General features: G+C 35.3%; 1 protein-coding gene and 1 long non-coding RNA gene across 5 annotated transcripts; one reads left to right on the top strand and one right to left on the bottom strand.

Moving 5' to 3' along the window:
* Positions 1-249: 249 nt before the first annotated feature.
* LOC147910970 (uncharacterized) lies at positions 250-1,744 on the bottom strand. The gene is made up of 2 exons (XR_015547842.1): positions 1,574-1,744; positions 250-1,251 (listed from the first exon to the last, which is right to left on the bottom strand). It is a non-coding gene; the product is annotated as an uncharacterized LOC147910970 (long non-coding RNA).
* On the top strand, positions 1,148-22,137 carry LOC105146973 (dual specificity protein phosphatase 22-B). Of its 4 annotated transcripts, none has more exons than XM_087414706.1 (8): positions 1,148-1,280; positions 5,180-6,035; positions 9,508-9,624; positions 9,749-9,873; positions 10,240-10,411; positions 10,676-10,854; positions 11,026-11,226; positions 12,636-22,137. In XM_087414706.1, exons 2-8 carry the CDS (start codon positions 6,015-6,017, stop codon positions 12,877-12,879), a joined length of 1,059 nt encoding a protein of 352 aa, XP_087270832.1. In that variant the 5' UTR covers positions 1,148-1,280; positions 5,180-6,014; the 3' UTR covers positions 12,880-22,137. The 4 variants fall into 4 exon arrangements, with proteins under 4 accessions (XP_087270832.1, XP_087270837.1, XP_087270828.1 ...); XM_087414711.1 differs by having other exon boundaries at positions 1,227-1,366; XM_087414702.1 differs by lacking the exon at positions 1,148-1,280 and adding an exon at positions 1,945-2,463.
* The last annotated feature ends 1,381 nt before the right edge of the window (positions 22,138-23,518 follow it).

Here is a 23,518-nt window from a genome sequence, read left to right as displayed (position 1 = left end):
CGCGGGTATCGAGATAGTTATCAGAATGATATCACACGCTCACATCAATTTCGACGCAAAATTGAGAGCCGTTGGCTTTTTCATGTGCAACATGGTCTCATTGTCGTGATTTCCAACATTCTCTTCGAAATTATGTTGGAACAAGTGAATATTGCGTTTTATCATCATTAGCAAACATAGGATAAATATCGAATAAATATCGGATAAAAGGGAACAAATATTGGTTTATATATCAAATAAAAGAATACGTTATTATGAATGGAAACGTTATTATTGTAATTGCAATTATATTAATATGAGGAAATTATAAAAGGAGAAATTATACATTATTATCTTATTATAATGGAAATGCTTGAAATATTTCTCGCTTTTGCTCGCTTTCAACGCCACCTCCTCGTTTTTTCAGGATGCACCACTAGCAGCGGGAAGAATGCATTTCGATAGGATATGCGAGCTCATTCAGGATTGCGTCGTACCCTATACAAGTATACACACCGATGTTCGACCACGACGCAAGCGTAGCCCAGTAGCCCGTTGTGCGAGTTCTACTACACTAGATTTCTCGTTTGTAGGGCAGGGTCGAGGGACGGGAGGGAAAGAAGGGGAGTTAGGGGGTGAGAACGGCCTTTATCGAGCGGCTTCTGCGCGAGCTCGCCCCAACGCTAACGCCGTCGTTCTCGACGTTTTCACCCCCAGGGGCGGATTACCCCCTCCGACACGTCGCCGGTAACTTCATGGAACGCGCGTAGCTGCTGTCTCCTAGTTTAGAAGACATCGTAACGAGTTTCAGCCCTTGTTGGTCAGACAAAGAAGTCGTTAATCTTCCAGTGAAGAAACTCTCTCATTTAAAACCTCCTTAAGTGGAGATCTACTTCTTAATTAAAGATTTCCGACTTACAATGAGATTGTAAATACTACCGTTTATCTAAGATCTGGTTAGATTCGGTAAAGATTGTGCTACTTTCATAAATTCCAGAAAATCCTCACGAGTCTCTCCGACATCAGACTCTCCGCTGAGATAAAGCCTCTTCATCTCGAGCTGCTAGGATCCGAACTGTCTCAATTCGGTCCTGCCGATCCCCACCGCGTTTCGCATGTTCTACCCCTTCCCGGTCCGTCGCGACAAATCTGTTACGAGATTTCCACCTTCATCCTCGCCCACCTCATGGCAATGAATTTGAACGGGACGCAGATTCCCGCGGACGGGGTGAGAACGACGACGTCGGGCATTCGCGGCGTCTGCGTCGACTCCTACATAAAAGAAAGAGAAAGGAGAAAGGGTGAGAAAGAGTGATATACGATTTTCCTTGCTTCTTGTTACGGCCGCGGATCTAGACGCTCGTATCTCCACCTTCGTATCCGGCGGGTGAGAATGAACTTTTTAAAAGAACGACCCGATATATTTCTTTCTCGCTACCAAAACATCGGGCTGATCTGGCCTGATGGGCCAGACGTTGTTCAGTCCACTACAATCGATCGCAATAGTGCTTCGAATACGAGAGCTCAAGGTGCGCGACCTCCGAGTGTGCAACTACTTCTCGTCCTGCGACGATTTGTCCCGTTTATCTATTACTTGTCTGATTCCGAAATCTGGTGTTCTCAGAAGGTGCCTCAGGTGTCAGGTGCGAAATCCTGTCTCAGGACGAGCTGTGCCTTGTCGGAACTGGCGAAACGCGCATTCGAGGCAAGCTGTTCGCGCGCGGTGATAGGATCTACCCCACTATTCTGCACGTTGCTCTAGCCGTGTTCCGCCATCCTCCCTCGTTCCTTCCTCGTCGTCGCAGTCCAGTTTCCCCCACTTTGCGTGCACCCCGCCTTTCTCTCTCTCTCTCTCTCTCTCTCTCTATCTCTTTTTTCCTTTCTCTTTTTCTCTACTCTTTTCTCACCCCTCACTGTTCGCCACTAGGAAAACCCCTGCGTCTGCTCTTCACACGTTTGCTCCTCGCCGAGGTTGGGGCAGTTTTCGTACGACGCGCCCTTCCGTCGAGTCGCTGAGAAAGAGAGAGAGAGAGAAAGAGTGGGGGAGGAATAAGAGAGGGAGATAGGAATGCACACAAATTGCGGTGCAATCTACTGCAATGGTGTGTGACAGACGAGGTTGAAAGTGTAACCGAACGATGGAATTAAAGAGGCGCGATCCGCCACGATCGTCCGCCTCGGGAATTCCTCCTCGTGGAAGCAGTTGAGCGAAGTGCAAATGCTTTCTCGTTCATACCACCTGATCTCGGAGATAGAGAGAGAGAGAGAGAGAGAGAAAGAGAGAGAGAGAGAAAGAGAGAGAGAGAGAGAGAGAGAGAGAGAGAGAGAGAGAGAGAGGGAGAGAGAGAGAGAGAGAGAGAGAGATGAGAGAACGTCCCGCGAGTGCAACGAGCTAATCCGCGATAACGCAGAGCAATTTCTCCCAAAGGGATTCTCCCCGGCATCTTTTTCTTGCGATATCAGTGTGGAACGTGAATTGTGCAGGTGCGTCTTGAATGCTTTTTTTCATCTTTTCTCTTTTCGGAGCTTTCCCTTTGGACAGATGCGTTCCTTAACCAAGTGTTCATTCATCGCGGGTAATGAAATTATTAATCTTCACAGCTGCTTTTTGCTTATTATGTACGTAAATAAGTATTCTAATATCGTCGTTCTCGCATTAAAGCATTCGTCTCGATCCTTTGAGAGAAATATTAGCGAGCTAGGTGCGAATTTGCTGCATCATTTATAATACGTACAGCTTTTAGCTTGATTACAGGCTAATTGCAATATGCGCTTTATACGAGATCAAAGATTGAGATCAAAGGAAATCCAACAGCTGATCTAGATATAATTGACGAGAGAATTTTATGATACGCGTCTCTATGATACGTTCCTATTTTAATGAATTAAATTTATGCAATTGATTTGCACGAGAAAAAAAGCTTCCCGTAAAACTTTTCGAATGACAATATCCGCCGATTGAACGGATATCATTGATTTTTGCACTTTTTTGTTAGATTTACTAGCCATACAAATCGGCTCGCAGTTTTATTTTAAGAGTAGGTCAACATCACAGGATGCGCTGCACTTTCGCATGCATTTGAATCTGAATGGCAAATTGATAATTTTTATGTAGTAGTAAAATAGCGGCATTCTCAGTTGCGAATATCTACAAATCTGGATAATATCGAATATCCTGAAGGTTATTCATATTTATGTTATGTGATTGTAATACTGTATGCTTCGCTCTATGAAATGGAGATACTCTCTTTAAAATAAATTACGTTTTATATATGTAGATTATTATTAAATCAAATTGATAACAGAATTTTATAGGCGTCGACTGTAATTACAATAAATCAAAATATGCATTTTTACATATTTATTGTACTTATTTATTTTTACATATTTATTATATCTATTTATTATGTAAATCTCTCTGTACTTACAAATTTATGAACCGAATGCCAATTAATACTAATATCACTGATGAAAGATTAAATAACGTAGACAAATAATGAAAAATTATTACTTTGTTCCGGTATTGCAATCACTTATTTATGGCTTCTCTGTATCACGATAAAGTGTTAAGCTACTATGATCAATTTATTTTTGAGATAAAAGTTTTAATGCGAATAAAATAATATTTTTGAAATAAAAATAATATTTCTTCAAACTTTTCAGTGTTCAATTTTCAAATATTAAATTAGCAACTGTTAATAGTTTTATGGTATCAATTCGAGAGTTTAAAAGAAGATAAAAACAATTGTGATATTTAAGATTATGTTATATTTTATATTTAAAAAAGAGCTGTTAAGTTTTAATATATATTACATTTAAAACAGAGCTATTGAGTTTTAATATATATTACATTTAAAAAAAAGCTGTTAGGTTTTAATAAAAATAAACATTTTTAAAACATGATTTTTTTCTAAAATTTATATATAGTTTCCAAAATTTTATTTTAAGAAATTCTTTAACATTCAAGTTCCTCCTGTACTTTTTAACTAAAACTGCTTATGTCCTAGTCATGCGCCTTTAAAAAACCTCATAAAATAGTGATAATTCATACTAACTCACTTACTAATTTTATGCGATATTAAATTACGAGGTAAAGAGTCGTAAGGAGTCCGTGAATTGTCGTTGCAATTAATATAACTTTCAGCTACATCAATCAACTTTTTTCTTGGCGGTCGACCAAATTAATTAATTCAAATAAGGAAAGCGAAATTTCTTCAACATCGTCGTACCGCAATTACATATTTTATTGCGTTCTACAATTTTCATCGAAAATAAACAATGGCGAGTAAACAAAACGTTTCACGTGTTTTACGCATTTAATGTCTCGCCTTGGCGAGCGAAATCAGAACGCATGCTGCATCGTAAAGTGTGTTTTGCCATTATGTAGCAAAATACGTCGTGTCAGCATCAAACCAATATATTGGGCTAGAATTTACATAAACGCATGCAGCCTTGTGCTTCTGTCATATCCGAGTGTGTGCAAGCAAAACACATCTGTTCCTATGCGCCACTTTGGCCAACGGAAACGCTATTTTTCTGCCAAGAAATATCTCGACTCGCTGTCCCTGACAGTGAACAGAATTTTCTCTGTCCGATCAATCGCACTATCTACTTGAATTAAATATTGTACGGAGAAATTTATTCGTTGAACTAAATTTCGGACACCATTATATATACACCTGGCTATATTACTGGCAAAGTGGGTTAACGTACTTCCAGGTCCTTGTAATCCATCTTATTGATCTTAAAGTAATCGATAAACTCGCGTTCTTTAAACCCCCGTCCCCTGTCCATTTTCTGAAACAATGCCAGCAGTTTTTAACAGGTATTTCGCTTGCCATTTATAATAACTCTTCGCGGATATCCGCTATTTCTATTCTACGATGACATAGCTGCTTTTGACGCATATAATTTAAAGGCGCGTCATTGTTCATTCGAGAAATCTCGGTTTGCCTGTTTTTAAGACGAGATCACGCGACATACGTCAGAAACGCGGCAACGACAATTTATCAATAACTTGTCCCACTTTCTTGAAAGAATAAGCGCACGTTTCCTCTTTCGAACGAGGCAATCGTGCCTCATGTATCGCTAATCGATACTCAAGACAAATTCCTTCTATCATTATTTTTTCGCTGCGCCAGCCACGTATATATCATCTTTGAGAGAATTTTTCAACCGATATTTTTTTTTTCTCTTGCAGGCCGTCACTATCGTAGCAGGTAACTTCTTAAAGACGGTTCTATTTTTCACACGACACATCGCTCTGTATTGAAAAGTTGTTCGTTCCCGCTCGCACGCCGAAGGTCTGCTTAAAACGCGGCCCCTTTCCGTTTTTCTCATTTCTGGCCGCCCGAGGCCAGACGAGAATGAATTCGCATGTAAACGAAATCCTCCCCGTTGGGACGACCATACGAGAGTTCGATGAAGAGGCCGCAAAAAGCAAGACGTGAATATAAATGCGCGCTCGCGCTTTGAGAATCAGAACGTACGTGCTTTCCTTTTCTGAAATGCAGTCTCACGTAGGCAGATGCAGCTTATCGAGAGGCACGATTGCAAAAGCGACAAGCGAGGCTTCCCAAATGCAAAAGAAAATTCAGAATAACGTCATGCATGATAATGTTAGCGAGCTGGAATAAATCACCAATGATTACGTGCTAGGATAATAAATTATCAAGGACAGATAAAAACAAAGAGAGAGAGAGAGAGAGAGAAACTGATAATACTGTGAATGCCGAAAGAGAAGATCGATCGAGTCGAGAGTCACATGATTCACGCAATTTCGCGCTGCGTACCGTCGATGATACGAGCGGATACGTGACGATTTGATAGACTCGATCGCGATACGTTGAGGATGTTGCTTGACAAATTGTATCTCCACCTTGCCGACGAGGATCGAATCGAATCGTCAAGAAATAAACTCAAGAGACTGAGGATGACTGTGGCCGAACGAAGACTTGTGCACGACTCGCGTTTTTAAATAACAGTAACATTTTTTTAAATAACAGTAAGAACACGCCCGTCATCGCGCCGGCATCATGGGGAATGGCATGAACAAGGTGAGAAATTGCTTTATCAAGAAAGTTTATACTTTCAGATCGATACTTGGGCTTTAGCTGAAAGAGAAGGAAACGAATGCATTTTTCATACCGATAGAAACGTAGATCAGGTTCAAGAAGTTCTCTTCTATTCAAGAATAGTCTCTAGAACGAAATTGTATAGGACGTCTCACTTCTCGCGAAACATATTAAATATTTATCACTTTGGATTTTTTTTTTGATGGATATAAATTCTAAAACGGGATCGAAACGTTTGATATTCAATTTGCATTTATTTAGCGAGTCTTGTGTAATTTATTCGATAATATTGCATTCTGTTTCCTGCATTTTCAGTTATTAATCTTTCTTATTATCTATTGATGAAATATTTGAGAGCTTTTATCGTGGAAACGCACGAGGCGTTTTAAAATATTCGTTTTTGCTTCTGTCGTTTCGACTACTCATCTCGTATCGTCTTCTTTAGCCTATTGATAGACAGCAATTAATTGGCCACTTCATACAAAAGATTTAACGAAAGTATCCAAGCGCCTAAAGAAACTTGTCTTAAAAATTTAATGATTCTGAACAAAATAAAATAAGAAATCAAAGGACACTGTGGAGATATTGATTCAATTAATTTTTTGTTCTATTAATAATTTCATTTAAAATCTTTCAAAGTGATTTTCTTTACAAAGAATTAATTATATGTTTGTTATCGCTCTGGGTTGCAAATACTATTAAACAATAGCCACCGGATTTTTGTTAAACGCATCTTTTTTTTCTCGGAGCAACAAGGTGTGAGAGTTTCTTTTTATAGAATGACTATAAGTTCCATTCTGATCTTGACTTCACGCCTTTATTACTTATTTGACAGTTTGTTTAAATGCGTTTCAATATAACGACTTATTAACATGTCGTAACTGCGAGCTTAACGACCGACATAATATGCTTGATAATAATAAAATTTTACGTCCGGTAACGGACGGCTCATAATCGCGAAACGGAAGTACGAGAAATAAACCTGACAGAAACGTTGCGGAGAGATGAAACTTCATTTACGCTAATCCCCTTTGATTACGATTTATAAAATACGATAGAACCATTAAATAAATGATGAGTCGATAATTTAACTTACACATTGCAACTTTTAATATTTCTACTTTAAATCACTTTATAGAATTTTATCTTACTTTAATATAAATTGTCTGCGTATTACTAAGCGTAATAGACCTCAATAATCCATTTCATTGAAGATATTGAATAGAGAATATTATATATAAGAACTTTATTTTAAAATAAAATTATATAATCGCAATTTTTAGACAATGACGCAATATAGAATTTTGTGAAACAATTGCGGTAAAACAAAAGAAAACGAATTAGCATAATATGTAATGTTTCTAATTCTCGGCAATCGTCTCAATTTAATTTTTTTCACTACAAAATGTTCAATTACTTCTATTATCTACATTAACAATAAATTAAATTATTTAAAACGAAATATAACCACGTAACATATTTTCTTCGAAACGTTTTGCTTGATAGTGTTCAAGTTTCTTTTATAATCTTACAGCATTTCCAAATGTATATATATTTTACACACAAACAACGTTTTATATTTCACGCTCATACATTTGATATACCGAGAAGTATATAGACCGTGCGATTATCTCGTTGCGATTATCTCATCTTAATCCACGATCGGTCGATGATCCACATTCTCCAGCGAACTCGATGTCACCTCCATTCGTGAAGCTCTCACATTCCGGAGATTATTTTGAAAAAAATCCCTGATAGAGTATGTCGATAATGTTCATTTTTTTCTTCCTTCTCCTTCTACATTTTTCCATTACGCATTTGATTTCGTATCGTTTATGAGAGTTCGATTGGTTTCGCGAATTGCGTTCCTCACAACTTCCGCGATCGTCATCGCGTTAATCGTCAACGGGACAATGTTGTTGGAAGTTGTAAAGGCAATATCCGTGAAATGCTGCGACGTCGTTGAAGTTTCCATTGTTAATTCCGACGTATGGTTTAGAGTATTCGCAAAGTCATTTCTGTCACTTTTGATGCCAATGGAAATAAATAGAATTCTTTACGGTAGACAATCCTTTCAATTCTCTTGGTGTTTTGCTTTCGAGCAACGTTTTGTATTTTTTTGATTATGCCATTTTCGACGTCTGCATTTCTTTTTTAGTTTATGGCGTACCACTGAAGATTCCATGATATTCTCGGCCACTTGTTTTAATATTCGATGTTTAATTCTTTCGATCTCGCTCGACTTCAAAACCACATCCTCGGTATAGTTCGATGGAGAATGAAGTTGGGACACCGGAAGTGATAACGTCAAGTTTGGAATGTTTCTCGGAGAACGTACGAAGAGGGTTTCGATGTCACTGAATGGATGATAGGTGGATCGCGATGGATTTCCCGATGTTATCTGCACGCCGCAGAGAATTGCGCAAACACACCAGACCAACAATACAAGCTGCACGACAGCTTGTTTAATATTATTTTTATTATTATTCGTTCTTTTCACGAATATGTTGCCCTCCTTTTTTCTACGTTTTACGTTTTTTCTCCTCTCTTTGTTCCTGATCGATCGATGGCGAGACTGCGATGTGGTCTCGTCGATTCGGTCGTTCTTTCTCATCTAAAATCAATGCACGCGGAGGAGCGGAGAAGAGAGCAGATTCAGCGATACAGTACGGGGGAGATGGGGGAGGGTAATCACCATGCGATAAAAAAGTTCGAATGAAATTAAATCGCGGGGGAACTGAGACTAACGACCTGCGTCGGGAAAGAATGGATGTTTTTGTAGTAGTCTATTGCGACGAGAAAATAAATGTCACACACACGAACGTTGTTGAAGAGATTGTCGTAACAGATTGCTTTTCTGGACGTCTTAATTTGCCTATCGCTCATCGCGTTAACTTCCCGAACTCATTTATATGGAAGAAAAGAAGACGATTCTTCGGTGTAAAATCGAACCGGCGATTAAAATTAAATCAATATCGATCGAACAATCAGTGGAAAGAGAAAAACGTTAGAGTTTAAACTAATGTATGCCTCCAGCTGTAGCTTAAACACTATTCTTCATTAAAATTCAATATTTGCAACAGTAAACTAATCTAAGATTACCACGCCGTTGACGGCCATCACAAATTCATCATGCAGGTTTGCTTTTTTTTCCTTTGGTCTGACCTGGATTTCGTCGTCTAATCTTAAGTAATCTTTCGTCAAATAGACGCCGAAAAAAGCTCGATATTTTAAATTAGGGCTGCCAAAAAGGGAAAGACAGATAAGAATATTTTAAGAATGACAGATAAAAATGACTTATTGTTAATTAAAGTCACGGTTGAGGAAGCGCGCTTTATAACGTTTTAAGTTAATTATGATTATGGAGTCCTTGATTATGGAGTATCTAATATTAAATATTAAGTATAATTAAGACTCGCCTCGAAATGTAATTTTCTCGCGCTTTCTTTTGCAGGTGCTTCCTGGTCTTTACGTAGGTAATTATCAGGATAGCAAGGACGCCGATCAGTTAGAGCGTTTTGAAATCACGCATATTCTGGCTATTCACGACACAGCTCGCCGTTTGCATTCCGTAAGTACAAATAATGTGCAGAGTACGTATTTTAGAATGAATAATCGAATAGCGGAAGGATAAATTAGAAATGTTTATATTCTCCGTAAAAATACAATTATACTACATTTCGATTGCGTTTCAGGACAAGCATTATCTATGCATATTGGCCGCCGACAGTCCTGATCAGAATTTGTCGCAATACTTTTCTCTGTGCAATGACTTTATTCATGCCGCCCGTCTTCGCGGCGGAAACGTTCTGATCCATTGGTAGATATACATTTATTGTTGCATCATATGCAGGATATTTCAAAATCGCTGGATTATTCTTTTTGATTAGAATTTTTTAATCGAAATTTTAAATTTTCTTTAATGAAAATACCGAATCTACTATTTTTTCTCTCAATTATCGATTAAAAAAGCAAATTTTTTAACGAGTGAAAAATGGCAACAAGAAAAAGATGTAAACTTTAAACACGAGGAAGGTACAAGTAACTTGGTCAAAGAAGCTGATTAGAAGAACATTCAGTGATTTTGAAAATATTGTATATATATTAAAAAATTCTGTAAAATTTGCGATTTATTAAAATAGAAAATAGAAAGCTGAATTTTTATGAATAAAACCTATTTTTTTAGTTTGGCAGGAATGTCGAGGAGCGTGACAGTAGCGGTGGCCTATATCATGAGCACCACCAGTCTATCTTGGAAAGAAGCGCTCAAAGTCGTTAGAGTCGGTCGTTCGATTGCAAATCCGAATGTTGGTTTTCAACAACAGCTCAAGGATTTCGAGTCTAGCCGTTTACAAGACGTAAGTAATAAACAAACAGAATGTTTCTTCAAATTTGTAACTATGAAAAGTTCAGACTGTACACACTGCCACTTCTTTTCTTTCTCTTTATCTATTCCTTTTGAAATAGATAAAGATGTAATGCTCTCTTTTTCCTTTAAACAGTTTTTCTTCTTTTTTCTGCAGAATTTTATTCTATCACAAAAATCTTCAAATCGTTCAATTGATGTTACTTTATATTGTTATCGTCAAATTAGATTTCTATTGTATTATATCTTGATATAGGAGCGTAATAGGTTGAAAGAACGATTCCCTAGCCTCGCTCTCACCGAGTCCGACGCTGAGGCCTGCAGATCCACCCTGAGGAATTACGAAACATTGGCTCTGGCGAAAGAGGTTTGCGAAGGTAAATGCGCCATGGGACGCACTTGTCCGACCGGACTTTGCCGTCAGGCAACTAAGAGGTAATTACATTGAAAATCTCAGTTGTAAAGCGATGTACACATCCTTATCCTGTCCAAGTATAATGTGACAAAAAGAGAATAACAAAAAGTTATTATACTAGACTAGAAAATGAAATCAAATGGAGAGGATGGAGAATGTCACGTAGAATAAATAATGTATCTAAATTACAGGACTCTGAGAAGGAAGTCATCCACCAGCAGTATCGGAAGCGTGTCATCCGGCAGGACACCTCCGCAAACACCACGGATGCTACCATCCGCGCCACCCTCACCGGCTTTGCACAGATCATCTAGCGTTATGTCCACATCGAGACCGAGGAGTGGACCGGCAGGATTGCATTCTTATACCGGAGGATCCGCTCCTCCTTCTAGGTAAATCTTTTCAGAAATTCTCGAAATTGTATTATTTTATTAAAGCGTTAAAACCTACAATTACAATTAGTATTTCAATTGTCTTATTTATATTTATAAAAATATGAGATATTGAGAAGAAAAATATATTTTTTTTACCAAGAGAAAGTAGATTATTTATTAAAGAAAAGAAAATAAACAGACGTGTTTGAACATTACTTGGATATCGCAAATTGAGACGTGTTTCTGGAGGACTAGAAAGGAAAATATTAAGTTAGGGCTGTTTTTCGGCTAAAATTCGCAAAAGTTCCGAGATGTACAAATTATATATCATATTAAAGAGTTACTTCAACGGAATCGAGCGTATCGCTTATTTTAGGGAAACATCGGAACCATAGAAGAAATCGTTAACAAAAATAGTAAATCTAAAAGTTAAGCAAAATATTGATATATCCCAAAAATTAAAACAACAGAAATTGTATTGTTAGTATTTAAATACATATAATTTGATAAACATATTCGTTATTCAAAGCTAAAATCAAACGGAAATCAAGCGAAAACCAAACGATTATCTTATTTTAGGGATTAGTTTATTTTAGGGAAACATCGGAACCATAGAAGAAATCGTTAACAAAAATAGTAAATCTAAAAGTTAAGCAAAATATTGATATATCCCAAAAATTAAAACAACAGAAACTGTATTGTTAGTAAGTAAAAAGGAAAAAGGGCTACGAGCCTAAAACATAAATTGACAAACTGTATAAATAGTTAAAGAATGAAATAAAACTATGTCATAAAATTAAAAACGTAAAATATAATTTGACAATCAGAAGGTGAACAAAACAAATTGTCACTATTGTTAGTATTTAAATACATATAATTTGATAAACATATTCGTTATTCAAAGCTAAAATCAAACGGAAATCAAGCGAAAACCAAACGATTATCAAATTCTTCATCGTTCATCAATCACTCGATAATTCAAGTTGTACGTGTTTAAGTATAACAATTAATGCAGTGCTTGCAATCGCTCAATTCCCAGGATGCTTTGATATCTTACTTAATAATTTGTTATCAATAAATAAGTATTAGATTCACCGACTTTTATATGTGTGCGATTTCTCCTATGTTCCTAATATTTCCCCAAGATAAGATGAACATCACTTAATTCCTTAAATATAAACTTTTAATATAATATATTAGGTGTTGGAATTAATTCGTAGCGTTTTACAAGTGATGGGAAGTACTTTCATTAATGTATTTTTTAATGCTCATGTGAAATAAATAACATTCTTTCATTAAAAACGCTACGAATTAATTCCAACACCTAATATAATTTCGTACATCTCTCTTTCTCATTTATTCGAAAAAAAACAGTAACCTAACTTAATATCCCCCTTTCCGAAAGTTGAACAATGTTGATTATTCAGGGCTGTGTCGAGGGTGGATCTTTCGGCGGCGGTCGCCTGCAGCAGCAGCAACACCAGTCTCTCCGCCATAGGCAGATCGAGTGCGTTCTCTAGTAGCAATTGGCGACTGACCGCCGGTTCCGCGCCGAACACGCCGAGACCGACGCCGCCGGTCTCGCCACAACGCTGGCCAAGACGACTCTCGAATCGGCAGACGCCGCAATTGCCGGCACCACCGGAATCGCATCCTTCGACGATGACGTAGCATCGGGAGTCGCGCGGTTCTCTGTCGAGCCTGATGGAATAACCGAAGGAGATCGACGAACCGCTCGAGGATTTTATCGCCAATATTACGTGCTTTTCATCGTTGGCAGATTAAATTACGTAATTTCTGTCATTCTTTGACGTTGGGAGCGATTCGGATGAGTCTTGAAAGGGGATTTTCAGTAAAAGAGAAAGGAAAGGTTTTGAAAAAGGTATATTTATGCATTATGTAAAGACGTGCCTGCGAATGCTTTTTTTTTTTTTACATTTGGGACATTCGGGATATTTACTGGAACGTATAATTGTTCGAGAAACTATCACAGGGGATAAATAATGATCTATGTGATTTTGCAAGATAATGTCATATTTGGGTTAGTTTGAACTCGTCGGAGCGGCGAGTTCCGAAACGTCGATACATCGAATGCATCGTAACGCGTTGTTGGAAATTGTTGGTGATATTGACTTATATAGATTGTTACAAGTTGTTGCTTATATACAGCGAGAAAGTGCTTTTACCGTGGATAGGATGGGAACCGATGAAATTCTTTCTCGTAAGGGAACACTTCGTGTTTTATGTGAGTTAATTTCGCGTCCCACAATTAGATCTTCGTCCTGATTAGATTCTCTCGGAGAAATATCTACGAGTAATGATATATCGACGGATACTGACAATCTGTCATTTAAATATATCACGAGGTTGAATTGGTACGATCGCGTATAGATCGATCTGTGAGGTGAAGTAGTAAATTGGAAAGATTGACACATTCGGGACATGGAATTAATCCTTTGGGGCTTTATCGGTTACAACGATAATTGCGTGCAATTAAGTGCGAGATGTTATTTCGCGCTTTTATGACGTAGTTCAATCGCGCTCGTTAACGATTCATCGCGTGCAATTTTTTTCTCGATAATGCGTGAATCGTTAGCAACTAATCACTGGTTGTGAAAAGGAATATTGCTCAAAACGGCAATTATGCAATATCTACAATAATGTTTCCAAAGGATTAATAAAAAAAAAAAAGGAAAAAATACATATATATAATCGAACGCGCGAGCGTACGAACGTAGATCGATAGTTTTGAGTTTGATCGTGCAAAGTGAAGAGTCGTCGAAGAATATTTTTCGATAGAACTTGCGGCGTTCATGTGTGTGTAAGAATTAATATAGATGAATCGTGACGTATCAAGAGAACGAGAATATACAAAATGTCAATTTGTTTCCAGATCTATGCGCGATTTAAGATTAGACCTATGACGAATCGAATGGTTTTGCGCGAATAGTTCGTAGTAAATGAGGGATCTTCATTCCACAAACCTGTTCCATTAATTTCGTTCGCAACCGTCCATATGATTGTTGGCTTTCTAGCGAGATCGCACTGTTTTATCACAAATTGTTGAAGAAGAAGGAAGAAATACGTATGTACACATATATATATATACATATACATACACATTACATTCATGTTGGAAATGTACACATACATTGTTGCGCGAAGGGCTTTCAGAGAATTTTATAAGTGCGCCGGTGATCGCAATTATATTATTATATACGAGTAAAGTAGTAAGGGCATTAGGCAAAGTTGTTGTTGTCTCGTCAGCACGAGCACCAGTCGTTTACGAATGAGTCGAGATAACGTCGCTTCGATCCCCCTCAGAATTCCTAGCGTGTACAATAAAGTAATGTAGATCGTTTTTAAATCGTTCCCATGTACGTTTCATGTACACGTGGAAAGCTATGCATTGCGGCAAATTATTCGATGTACAAACAATCGTCATACCAGCCGATTCTATCAAACGCGCATTTTTCGTCTCATTAATCGCGTACATTTTCTAAAGAAACATGCATTCTATCCACGAACAAAGTTGGATTCATATTCTAGAGACGTTCTCTCTTACAGGGGAATAGCAAATTTATAAAAATATTTTTTTAAAATGATATTAATAAACATTAACTTTATTGTACTATTACATACTAAAAAGAACAGAGTAATTAGAGACATAAATTATTGAACTTTAATAGCAAACTTTTAAAATCGCTAGATAACGTTGAATTCAAATTTTATTGAATTTGAATTAGATAAAGGTAGAGTCGTAGTTATCTACGAAGTAACTGAAGAGAAAAAGCAATATTTTATAAAAAAAAGTATTGTAATATATATAGAGTGTCTCACTATAATCGTACAATATTTTAATCGCTTCTGGAGTAAATCTCAGTATTAAAATGTCAAGGTCATAATAATTTTCGAGTTGTAAGCCAAGTTGACTAATGGTACCGTGCAACATTTGCACGTTTGCGATAATTGTATAAATCCGTCATTTATTACTCATTTTCACGTGATATTGATTCTTGCTTTTCGGGTGATTTCACATTTTAGTTTTTAGTTTCTTATATAGATATCATAGGTACATATCATATAGATACATATATATTTATATATACATTTTAAGATGCAAAGAATAAAATATTCGGAATTTCGGTTATTTTATAAAACATTAAATATTTTGGGACGATAAAAAGCTCCGTTTACATATCGACTGGCACATGATAGCGCACGATGCGTCATTTTTGCATATCGTTGCGTTATTTCTCGAAATAACTACGATAATTAAAGGCGTTAATTACGTGATCTATTTTCTATATTATTAGAAATCGCGATTAATTTCTGCGTTATCGTAAAAGCGATAAAATTATCGATGATTATTTATTAAAGCAGATATTTATCTATCTAGGCACAATTTATTTATTTAAAATAAAAATCGGTAGAAAATGAGACTTGTACTATAACAGTATTTGCGGCTGATAATTATTTTTTAATAATATTTAGAATTGACTACATCTTACACCGAGCGTTGAATTCACTGATTTAGATATGACTTTATCATTATTATGTATTGTAACTCGAATCGCCAGATTATTATCATTAGTAATATAATAGTATACGGTCGGATACAGTTTCGAATCAGATTTCAACTTACAGAAAGCTATGTATATCCGACCACAGATTAATAATACGTGTTCTTCGTGAATTATGCGTGCAATATTGAACTTTTTTTATTTTATTTTTTTTCCCCTACCGTCATCAATACATTTATTCATTTATTATTTAAAATATCATTTAAAATGTACGATAAGTTAATAATATTATTAAATATGATTTATTTATCATTTAAAAATCGACAATCCGCGCGTTATTCGTTGTTAAAAAACAAAAGATATATCTTTAAAAAAGATATCGCTAAAACTAATATTGCAGTGAGTCTTTTTTCACGTTGTTTCTTTCGTCGCGATGTGATAAAATACACGTCGCAAACAATTAATGTTAGAAGTGCCGTCTTAAGTGCTGCACGGTCGTTGCATTTTGGTGATTAGTGCACGTGCGATTGTAATTAACTGTGTCTTTGTGAATTAAAGTTGTGTGAGTGCCATCGAAGAAGCAGTGACAACGAACAAATAAGAGAAAGGGAGAAAAAAGCCTTGCAGGCATCAAGTGACGGTTAAGCATCTGTAGGGTGAGTAGAGTTTATTTGCGAAATTAATCAATTATTTCCGTTTATTTAGTTTGCTTATTTAAGTGATTTATGTGAGAATGAGAGAAAAAGAACTTTGATTTATAAAACTTTATAAAGACTTTATTTGCGCTTAAGAAGACAGCTTTTTTTGACAGTTATATGCTTATTTTATTAAATGTCTAATTGAAAAATTAATAGGAAATGAAACATGCATAATTATTTTCGACGATTTATATTATGCTGGATTTATTCTGAAATTATTGCTAGTATATTGATCTTGTATTTTGCAATTTATAATTAATATGCATATTACATCGGTAAGTTTTGAATTACCTTTTACTTTATTTGATAATGGATCCATGAGTATAATATTAGATAAATACAACATATTTATTATTTTGCAATAGATGACATTAATACAAATATTTGCAATAGAACACATTAATACAAATATTTAATCATGGGAAATATATAATTGTTCATTGATTTAGGTATTATGTATTCAAGAATGTACACATACAATACTCATAGAGTTTGTTGTCAACGCATTATTGATTCGGTTATTTATTGGCTCATTTTGATATTGTATTAAACAATGGAATATCAATTTCGATATGTCACATAAAGCGCTTCGAAATTTTGAGAAAATTTTACACTCATAAATAAAATAAAGATAGAAAATATTTTAGTTATAACAGAAATTCAAATAATAATAATTTAATAAAAAAAGATAAATAATGCTGCAGTAATTTTCTACAATAAAATATGTATAGTTAATTTTATTTTTTTCTTGTAGGATTTTCTCATGGATGAAGATAGAACAAGATATTTTTTGAAAATGATATACATTACGTATTTCTGTATGTAATTATGTATATTTTGTTACATATGAATATATATACGTGTGTATATTCATGTATAATAGAAATAAATTTATGTATGCCCATAAACACGGTAACAAAAAGTTGTTAATATTTATTTGCTTTAATGTATTATCTCTTGTTCCTTTTCATATATATATATATATATATATATATATCACTTATCCTTTTTATATATATATTTTTAAATAATTGAAGTTTTTATTACGCTCCTATAAACTGCTAAGTAATAACAAATTAAAATACAAGGTCTATTATATTAATCGAACAATGTTAAGATGATAAATAATAATATAATTTATTATTCTATTATGACGTATTTAACAGAACGTTTCGAGCTTTATTTAACCCTCCTCAGTGTATAAATTCAAATTACTTTTTATATTTTAATAAAATTCGCAATAATTATCTCAATATTAAGAACTTATTTTAGACCGCATATGTGAGAAACACAATCAATACTAGAAATTTAAAATGCCTATTACGGTAAGATTGAATTATTTAAAGCAATGAAGATCCAGCTTTGACCGTAATAGGCGTTTTAAATAAAGTAATAATGATCTCACTCTGTGAGATCACCATAATGCTTCTGAATTGATAGTCACGAAGTCAAGGTACAAGTCTAGTTTTTTGAAAACCAATTCTTCGATTATCAGCAAGAATGATGGAACATATCCTCTATCAATTCAAGAGCATTATGATGTATTGGTACAGCAAAACGATAGGTCATAATACAAAGTGAGATTATTGTGAATTTTATTAAAATATAGAAAGTAATTTGAATTTATACATGGCTGAGGAGGAGTAAACCTTTTAAGTAAATCTTGAAATGTTCTGTTAAATATCTCATCGTAGAATAACAATTTATATTATTATTTATCATCTTAACGTTGCTCGATTAATACAATAGACCTTGTACTTTAATTTGTTATATTTTTAAAATATAATTTGAAATCTGCATTTCAAATCCTCTCTGTATTGTATATTTTTTTTCTAAAAAATTAGTAGTATATAATCTTGAGTAGTATATAATATTACGAGTGTATTCCGAGTTATGCATGAAGCACATGATGTATCGTTTTATCCTTCTCTATTAATTGATTAACAAAGACAAGTAATGTATCATGCCCTTCATGCGTTATTCAGAACGCATTTTAATAATATTGAATTTTTAATAATATTGTGTAAAGAAAAAAAGAAGTCAGAAAATTTTAAAATATATAAGTACAAATAACAAGCACAAAAGAATACATCATAGTCAAATGGCAGATTTAATTAAATTATTTAAAGACATTGCGCGTTAATAATTATTAATTGTTCTTATAATGCTCCAATTTTATCTTAGGCTTTCAATAGTTTGTTCATTCATATTGATATATCGACTTTATACCACGAAATTAAACAGAAAGGTATCCAATAATTATTTCATCGTAGAATAAAATGTTTTAATTTGCAATAAACTATTTACAGTTTTTAAGATGCTTATTAGCATCAATATTATTAAATTGCTTTTCAATTTAATATATGATATTACTATAATCCTATTTCTGTTCATGATTGTGTTTTAAAATTGGAAAAGATTTCAGTGCAGGTTATGGAATTGGATTTTCATATAAATTGACATCGAAATATTTAAACATTAAGATTCACTTTGACCAAAAATAGCATTAATTTCTTTTAATTAAAATTTTTTTATATAAATTTCAGAATTACATAACGATGTAAAATGCAACAATGAATGTTGAAATGTCAGATATTAAATGATTCTGGTAGTATTTTGACAATATTAAATAAAAGTACATATTAACATTTAATGGATTACTTGTTTTAATAAAAATTAAAAAAATTCTGTTTTCTAAATAGAATCTTTGTAAGAGTATTAAAATCAATATTTGATATTTAAATGGGCAATTTAGAATCAATATTGTATTAACGCAAAAATTTTATTTTAAAATATTGGAAATATTGATATGCCGTATAAAACAAATGAGAAAATGATAAACCTGACAAAAGTGATTAGTTCTCATACATATAAATTTTATGCACAATTTTTATATTCATAATAAAAATACATTATCTTTGAGAAAATACTAATTGAAGTAAATTTTATATTTGATTAATTAGGAGATTTAATTATTTTGTTATTTAATTAAACTATTGTGTATATTTATCTGTGCTGAACAATAAAAAATTAATAAGAAACGCAACTTTGAAAGATTAGAAGATTAAATTTTTTTTTATTTTAATTAATTTTCAACATGTGCTATTGAAATATTATATGATAAGTATGAGACACTCTCTATATTATAAACAAAGTAATTAGAATTAAAACTACTTGATTAAGATTCCTCAAAATTATATCTTGAATTAAAGAATAAATAATTTGTTTATTCACATGCAGGATATAAATAATTAAATACAACTCTGTTCGTGAATTAGAAAAAGAACAGAGGCAATTTTTAATCCTATACAGATCGTTGAGAAAATTGGCATAACGTTGTTACAAGCTTTTTTGCGAACGCACAATCGGATTTTCGTTTTACGAGAAGCATAGAAAATGGGGTAATTCCGAGTTTAATGTTGCAACGTCTGCTGTTGAAATCGCGTTTGTGAAACAGCTGCGCCATGTGTTTGGCTTTAGTGTCAAGTCTATCTCCGACGTGAACAATCGCGACCGTAAACTCTCTCGTAATGTTATACGCGTTTGTTTAATGTTTCCCATAAAACCGCGATAATTAGTCCGCAATCAAGCATCTTAACATCGATCGGTTTTTGCCGATCGGGCGCATGCGAGGGCGATCGAGGATGTGTTCGTCCGTACATATCATCCGCATTTAAATCCACGTACCTACACACATACATATGTATATGCGTGCACATGCACACACATATATATATATTTTTTAAGGTCGCGATATACGGAGAGATCGATGTATTCAAGCAGAGAGCTGGCGATCAGCCGTGAAGAATATAAATGTATTTAGCGTGCGTCCCAATCTTACGGAGCAAAGAGACTTTTCTTGATTAGAGAGAGAAACATTTATTTTTCACTGGGATTTTCATTTACCTCCGATCCTTCCCGTTGCTCTTGTTAGTCGTATAAAGTGGTCCAAGAGGAATAGAGAATACAAATCTGTGATCGCGCTATATTTTTGAGAAACCTACGAGGAGACTCGCTCCGTGTGACTTGGACGCGCACACTTTCTATAGGCGACGTACGTAGATGGTTCTACTTTTTTACAGCGTCAATGTTAATGATCACATGTAGGTAGGTAGATAGGTAGGTAGGTAGATAGGTAGAGACATTCTGACAGCATCGAAAGTGGTATCGATGCCAAGGGAATGAAATATCTTAGCTTATCGATTTGAAGCATCGCTAAAACGGTAGCTAAGTCTCCGACATGTAACGTGTAATCGAGGCCGATAAGCGAGCGACGCGAGAAATGTGAAAAGAAATTGCTGGACGATAACGGCGTACAGTGATGACTGGGAATGATTTCGTACGGGTGAAATTTAACGATGTATCTGTCTCACAAGATCAGGCAAATACGATACATTGTTTTAAAAAATCCTTTATCAAACGGCAAACCTTATTAACGTCTCTCTTTGCTTTTCCATACCGATGGCAAATTTTTGAATATTTTATTTCATTCCATCTAAAGTTGAATATCGCTCTTTTGCTTCGAAAGTGATACAACAAAAAATTAAGTTTCCCAGAAAAGAAGAAAGATTATTTTTCAACTTCACAGTAAATTCTTGATTAATCAAATAATATTGACAAAAATATTTTTAATATAATCAAATGTCAGTTTTCATTTCGCAATCCTTTAAAAAAAATCACCTTTTGAGTTGTGATAATATTTTATAAAGCTAAATCAATTCAATTTTTAGGATTGATAGGGTAATGTTTATTTTCAATTTAATAATAATAGCTCGAAAATCATCATTTCGAATAGTTGTGTCATTTTTGAAATAAGAGAACGATATAAGAAATATTGGAAAAATATTTCAAGAAACGTTCTCGATATAAGTAAAGTGAAAAAAATTTTCTATTGCGAATCTCCTCACGAAGTACTCGGTAGTAATATCGATAGTTATATTTCGTAGCGATGTAGATTAAATATAAAAATAATGATTCACTTACTTTGCTCAGGAATCGCAATCAACAGTTTTACCTATCTAGTCATTACTGTGCGGCGAGTGTACCACATAGGATAAAGTCAACGCGATGTTACAAATGCTTTAAAGCAATTTTTGATTGGTCAATATGTAAAATTCTTTTTTTCTAATTGGTCAACCAAAGCATTTGCTTCGAAGCATTTGTAGTGAGACCTTGATCGCATAACGTCGCGCCGATTCGGCCATTGCATGTGCAATCGTGATTTTCTAGCAATAAGCGGAGATTATCGACGCCCGCGCGAGCCGGTAAATCGCGCGAGAAAATCGCCGGACGCCGGTTATCGCTCGTAGATGTTAGCGAGCAAGCTTAATTATCGTTATTAACACTGCTACGAATTGAATCGTGCGATTCGTCCACGCGCTATCGCGCGCTCATACTCTGTCGTACTTAGAGATCCATTAGAGGCTCACGATATTTATTTTTCTAATCTACCAGTAACGTCCATTTGATTAGGCGATTCAATTTGCGACGAGGGAACCGCGAAGAGCAAGGCGACAATTTAAGTCGGTGATGGAACGCGGATGTTCGAGACGTTGACTCGTATCTTCGTCTTATATCAGCGAAAGCGACAAATCGTACGATAAGTTGTTGTATCGCGAGATTACTGTTGCACCGATAATGTTATTTTAAGGCCACTCATGTGATATTTTTGTAAGCTGCAGAAAGAAACGTTTTGGTTCACGCTGAAAGTGGTCGAAGAGTTATTATTTCACCTTCCGGTGAGCTAGAGCCACCACTTCTTCCCACCGACAGTATTTCTCCACCCCCGTCTTCCTTTCATTGTCATGATAACTATCCACGATAACTAGTGAAAGTTCCGTTAATTTAACTTTAATGAGTTTGCCCTGACTTGGAAGGTAATTTGATCAGCAGTTTCTATACTTCTCATCCATACCAGCCTCTCACTATCATCTTTTCTGTTTAATTTATACGGGATGAATACAGATATATAGAAAGGTTGTGATTAATTAGTTCAATTTTCGTAGTTCCGAGATACTGCAAACAAGGATTCAGATTATCGTTAGCGTTGCAGTTAACCTCAAGCCCTTCAAATACGCTGTATCTGTATGACGAAACTAAATTATGTTAATATCGATTGATGCGTTTGATTGATGGCCTGTTTATACTGGTCTTATACGGGGTGTCCGTGAGAAAATGTTGACGTTTCCGCAAGCGACGTAGTTCCCGATCTACGGAGTCTGCGTCTGTCAATTAATCGAGACGTCGAGAATTAATTCGCGTCGCGAAAAATGAAAGCGATCGAAACGTAAGAAACAAATTTTGTTAATTATAATTTTAACTATGCGATAATCCGCCGATGACGGTGAGTGAGCTGTAAATTTATCTCTTATTTGCAACAAACACGATTTCTATCGCTTTCCCTGCCTCTCTCTCTCGTTCATGGCGCTTTAATTAATCCAAAAATATCGTACGCCCGCGAACCTCAAGATGAATATCGGAGTGAATTTTAACGTGTAATCACTATCGTATTCAAGGCGTTGGCGTAGCCCTTCTCACGCGACACCCTGTAAACGGCCTGTGAATTCGTGCCTATTGATGAACCGTATCGGCGCGCGAGACACGAGAGACACGTAACAAGGTGAGAAAACGACAGTGAGGACGATCGATTTGCCTTGTTAATTATCACATTGGAATAGCAATGCACATATCGGCATGTTCGTGTATGCATTGGGAGGGGCACCGCAGGCCCTCCCATGTATACGCCGCCAGCAGTTCATATATTTGTAGTACAGAGTCGCACGACATTAATTATCCGATCTCGGTAGCCGAGTAATTTGCCCTTCTCTCCCTCGTCATGTTTCCTTCTCTCTTTGCCCTTCCTAACCACAATCTGATTCGGCGATAACCAGTAAGTGCGATACGATACACGAGGACCTTCAGGAATAATGTGCACGCGATACAAAAGAGTTGGCGATTAACTGCAACCTGCCACATAAAAACGTCATTTGCATATCTAAAAAAAGGAATGTTATTTTAAAAAATCACACACACACACACACACACACACACACACACACACACATACACATATACGAACCGAGTGTGTAT

This window comes from Acromyrmex echinatior, chromosome 1 (assembly GCF_024713525.1).
Source record: "Acromyrmex echinatior isolate Ae372 chromosome 1, ASM2471352v2, whole genome shotgun sequence".
Taxonomy (NCBI): Eukaryota; Metazoa; Arthropoda; class Insecta; order Hymenoptera; family Formicidae; genus Acromyrmex; species Acromyrmex echinatior.
The sequence above is the reverse complement of the archived record's forward strand: the minus strand, read 5'-3'. Positions and strand labels throughout refer to the sequence as shown.